The sequence below is a fragment of the Kryptolebias marmoratus genome, linkage group LG8 (assembly GCF_001649575.2).
Source record: "Kryptolebias marmoratus isolate JLee-2015 linkage group LG8, ASM164957v2, whole genome shotgun sequence".
Lineage (NCBI taxonomy): Eukaryota > Metazoa > Chordata > Actinopteri > Cyprinodontiformes > Rivulidae > Kryptolebias > Kryptolebias marmoratus.
Genome location: NC_051437.1, coordinates 3392350 through 3397887, shown reverse-complemented (window position 1 = coordinate 3397887; position 5538 = coordinate 3392350). Strand labels below are relative to the sequence as shown.

At 37.4% G+C, this 5538-nt stretch overlaps 1 protein-coding gene across 2 annotated transcripts in view; it reads right to left on the bottom strand.

The window, feature by feature from the left end:
• lama5 (laminin, alpha 5) overlaps positions 1 to 5538 on the bottom strand; it is a 311767-nt gene that overhangs the window by 213985 nt on the left and 92244 nt on the right. For both annotated transcript variants that reach the window (XM_037977106.1, XM_037977105.1), the window contains exon 12: positions 1305 to 1445. In XM_037977106.1, coding sequence (XP_037833034.1) covers positions 1305 to 1445 — 141 coding nt within the window. The remainder of the gene's footprint in view (positions 1 to 1304; positions 1446 to 5538) is intronic.

Genomic DNA, 5538 nt, shown 5'->3' with positions numbered 1-5538 from the left:
GCCTCAGTACCATGGGAAACAGAGCATTCTCCCACTCTGCTCCACAACTCTGGAACGCTCTTCCACCTGACTTACGTAATATTGACAATCTCTCGACTTTCAAATCACAACTCAAGACTCATCTGTTTAAGCTAGCCTTTTCTCTGTAACTTTTCTTGTTGTTATTCTTCTATTGCTGTTATTCTTCTGTGTCCTTATATTGTAAAGTGTCCTTGGGTGTCTTGAAAGGCGCCACAAATAAAATGCATCATTATTATTATTATTATTTGATCATTTTTAGGGTGTGATATTCCATCTTTTTTTTCCCCCTCCTTTTTTTGGCTGCTCCCTTCTGCAGGGGTCACGACAGCGAGCAGACTCACACTGTAGATTTGGCAATTGTTTTACACCAGATGTCAATCCTGACCCAACCTGGCCTTGAACCCACAACGTCAGCATTACAAGACTGCAGCACTGACTACCAAACTATAATGGCTCCTTCCCAGAATATGGTATAGCAATGAAATTTGGTTGTTTTAGTTAAGATTACACTTAAATATAATTTCCCCAACTATATTTAAAACCCCTGTTAAGGGCCAACCTTCAATATTTCAAAATCCAAATTTATTTGTGTTAATTACCATAAATTCCTGGTAATTCCCATGTGCTACTGTACTGTATATCAAGAATATGAATCACACATCACAATCTTGCAGTCTTCATGTGTCATGCCTTAAAAGGGACTGTAACCCATTGTTTTGGTCCCCAAATGTTTAAAACAATTTACAAGGGATGAACCAATCAAGCAGTTTGGGACAGATGGTTTTCAGATTGACGATCTGATTCAGCACTCAGTTTATTTATTTCTTTAATCTGGTCAGTGCACCATAAATACTGTAAGTTGCTATACTGTGCTAGCAACAGCCCCCCTCAGTGTGGAAGTTATTACTGAGTGAAGAAGACATGTTTAAAAGTCTGAGGAAGAGCAAAAAGTCCTAAGAGGTGACTAAAAGAAAACTATTTTCCACTTAGGTTTATGGAAGCAGAAGGAATTAAGTAGACAACACCAAGAGTGGTTTAGAGAAATGTTTTAATATGTATTATGTAGAATCCCATTTCAATCATAAAATTTAAGTTTGAACTGAGACAAATCGGGGAAGACTAAATAAAACAAAGCTTCAGATTGTAAAATGTAAGACCTGTTCTCTGATGTTTCCCTATCTTGTTATGTTTTACGTGTTTGTAAGACAAATAAGACAACACTGTGCTGTAAGGTGTTTCAAACTTTTGTATGACCAACAAGTGATTATACATCTGTCTCTCACCCTGACAGTTGAGTCCGTAGAAACCTGGAGCACAGGTGTCACAGTGGTCTCCGATGAATCCTGGTTTACAGATGCAGGTTCGGGTTCGAGGGTCAGGCCTGCAGGAGTTATCCACTGTACCTGCTGCACTGCACTCACAGTCTGGGTACAAAAACAAATACATTTGATAAATATGATATTTGTTATCATTTATGTCTTTTGTCTGTAAAATTACTTTGGTTGCAACAAAGACAACCTGAGCTGTGTTTAAACAGTTTGAAGGGATTTAGCTATAGTAATTAATCAATCATGTAACCAGGGGTGGAAATTAAAAATTTTCCCCACTAGCCACTGTGGCTGGTGGAGAAATTTATTTACCAGCTACTCAAACATTTTACAAGCCATTGTTTTTCTTTTTTCCAGCTGTCAGCAGATTTCTTTTTATAACAGGTTTTTAAAAAATAAAATACTTCTGCTCAAATGATTCAAAAAGTGCTGAAACTAACCTTTTTAGAAGTTTCACAAATCAATAGTTTTACAAATCAGACACTAGGATTTAAATATTCTATTACTGCAGAATAATCTAGTCCAGGTTTGAAGTGTCTAAGTATTTTCATTTTTAAATAAGAACAAACAAAAGATGCTCAAGGTAGTGAAACATTTTGTGGAATTGCCCTTTAGCAGAGAAGGGGTTCTCTGCAGACTGAAAGTGGGAGTTTCTAAAGAAGAGGTGTTTCCAAAGAACAAACACTGATTGGCTAGCTGTATTTGCTGTTTCTCCCTCTTTTTTTCTTTCTCCTAACTGCAAATTTGTCCAGAGGAAATCAAAATGAAGGTAATGTGATTTTCATCTATCAAGTTTATGTCATGATGGGTGGAGATGACGGAGATGAACCCAGTGCGCAGACTCATTTTAAAGAAAGAAAACTAATTTATTAAACTAAGGAAACAAACTAAAACAAAAAGCTGACGTGGCAGCAAACAGACAAGAACTAAAATAAAATACATAAATGGAACAGAACTCGGAAGAACAGGAACACGGAGGGACGCAACCAACAAACAAACATCAGACTAACAACAAACAATGGACCAGCGAGGTATGGGAAAAGTGACTGGGTTTTTAACACTGAGGATAACCAGGTGAGTGGGAACAGGTGGAATGATTACAGAGTCGGGACAGTTGTAGATGGGCGTGGCTGACAGACAAGTGAATGACTGGGGAAGAGTGAAAAAAAAACATGAACATGAGACAAAACAAAAAGCAGATCCAACCAAATAACAGAATAGAAACAAAACAAAAACCAAAGAACTAAAATCAACATAAAACATAAACAAAACCCAGAAAAAAGCCAAATCACCACAGTTTATATACACTTATAAAATCACATTACCTTCATATATATATATATATATATATATATATATATATATATATATATATATTTCTGTGCATGTTTCCAAGAAGACATGGGGTGTATCACATCGAGTATTTTGTGACATGAATGTTTGCAGCAGTCATGTTTCCCTTCTGCACAGAAGTGACTCTCTGATCACACAGTGTTCTCATTTAAAGTCTGTTGACTACTGTTCGTTTGACAGTCCACATGAAGAACTCAGAGAGGACACATTGACCAATTTGATCAATTGCGTTGAGAGACCAGCTGACCAGATCCATGGTCTAAAAATTTTGGAGAATATGCAAAAGAGAGGCTCCAAAAAGAAAGCAGGGCAGAGGCAGTGAGGGAAGGGGGTTAGGAGACAGAGATACAGAGAGAAAAGAAACACGTCTGCCTTCCACCAAGAGCAGAAAAAAAAGAAAAATTATTTATTTATTAAGGCTCAGTTATAGTCGTGCAGGGCTCCATGCATGGCGCGGGGACCTGAGGGAGCTGTGCAGGCGTTTATACTTGACGCTTACGTCAGTGCAGTACTCTACGAAAAGACAGTGCCTTATATATGACAAAAGTTTCAAAATGGACCATTCATTAAGAGCGTCTTATAATCCAGTCCGTCCTATAGTGCAGAAAATACGGTACATCTTTTTTTGTTTATAGAATGCCATTCAGTTGTTGTCCACCTACACTTCAGCATGTACCCTTTGCTTGTGTTTTAGAAGCCATCTGTGAGGAAGAGCTAAACATTTTGCTGGTATGTATTATAACAGCACATGTGTGACTTACACAAAAAAAAAAAATTTTTTACAACATTTCATGTTATTTCACCTTCCACCAGTGAATCTGAGGGAGATCCTGCTTCTTGTGTTACTGGAGGAAGGAGACACAGCGTTTAGAAAAGTATCACTGACCTGCAAAAAGTTTTGCGATGTTGTGTCTCAAAAATCCTTCTGAGGCAAGGCACATTTTCTGTGGTTGGATAGTACGTTATCTAAAATGTTTTGTATATCTTTACATGTTGCTGCAGTCACAACATTGAATACAAAAACCTGGGAAAGATCATAGTAATCCTGGGAATAACAGACCAATTGCTTAAACTTCTATGTGTAAATTGATGGAAAGTATGGTGAATGAGAGATTAATGCAATATCTAGAGTCAAGAAATATAATTGCTCCTTATCAGAGTGGTTTTCGCAGAGGAAAAGGAGCAATGGATCCTATTTTATGTTTAGATAATGACATTAGGAAAGCTCAGATTACTAAGAAAATTATTGCTGTGTTTTTGATGTAGAAAAAGCATATGATATGCTATGGAGAGACGGGTTAATGCAGTGGTTCCCAAAGATTTTCTTCTGGGGCCCCCTGTGGATAACAAAAAAAATCCTGAAGCTGGAACAAATGACAGTTTTGGGGGAAGGAAAACACTCCAGGCCTTGTAGAACTGCTATTTGGTAAAATGCTGTGCTTGGTGATCTAATCATATTTTTGCTATAACTGCAGGTGTTGTTGACTGGAGGAAATATTCAGAAGAATTTCAGGCTCAGCACAGAAAGCCATATGTAATTTCTGTCTGCTTCAGCTGTGGAGCAGAATTTAAAGACTGTGGTGCAGGTTTCTGGGGCAACGGCAAAAGAGGAAAGCTGAGGGGCTTCTACAGCGAAGCCATTGCTCCGGGGTACTACGCCCACTTTTGTGCCATGGATACAGGGTTACTAGTCTAGCTTTTCAACTGCGATGCCCACCCTCACTCCTCCCTTACAATAAGTAACAACTAGCAACACCCTAATTGTACTATGTTTTGTGTTTCTAATAGATGCCATGATGACTTTTAAAAATGGATGTCCCATTAAATGCGATAAAATGATTATCAAATACATCCAATGTTGTCTGAATGTGTATAAAGGGAATAACAAATGTGAAATCTGGAAAAGAAAGATAATTCCTGAATCTGTCTTGTGTGCTCTGATGTGGATGTCCTGGAAAGATTATTGAATGTCCTGAAACAACTTTTCTGAGAACACAAAGATTTTTATCTTGCCTATTTGGCCAAGATGGCAGTTTGAAATCAGGCTGCTTACTGCAAAACCAAGATGTTATTTTTTTAAGACAGGCAGTCTTTTATTTTGTTGACTAAGCTAAATTTAATTTCTAAAATATGGATACATCTGATCTCATCATGGAGCATGAAAGGAACTGGGTATAGGTCTGAAGGCCAAAAGTGTGGTTATTTACTGACTCTTAAATGTGCTTGTATTCTATTTTTTGCACTTTTTTACATCAGCTCTTTTTGAAGGTTTCCAAGAAACAGCTGTAATGGAAAATTTTAATGTTGTTCTTTTTAATAGTAACATGTATAACAATAATTATGATTCTTGCCTGCACAAGTGAAGACTTAATGAAGTTATTCTTCTTCTAACTGTTATGTTTTGTATCAAGGTTTAAAATGCTTTTGTTCTTTGTTCTATGTGGGAACTGAGAAAGACTCTGGTTCTCCCTTATGCCTCCCTTCTGGAATTCTGTATTATCAGATCTTCTTCGTGAGAAACGAAGCTGCTCAGTAACTATGTAAAAGTGTGGCTGAAAATAATGTAATGAAGCCTCCCGATAAAAGTGTATGTTGCTTTCTTTTGGGGCTCTTCTCCTGACTGAGTTCAGTGAGTGGGGTCTCCGAACTCTCTTTTGCCTTCGGAATAATATTCTTTTCAAATTCAATTCAATTCAATTCAAAAATACTTTATTAATCCCAAAAGGAAATTAAATGTTGACGTAGCTCATTTAAATCAAGGAGTTATTATAGATGGTGATGGCTGTGGGCAGGAAAGGTCTCCTGTAGCGGTCCGTTTTACAGCTAATCTGAAGAA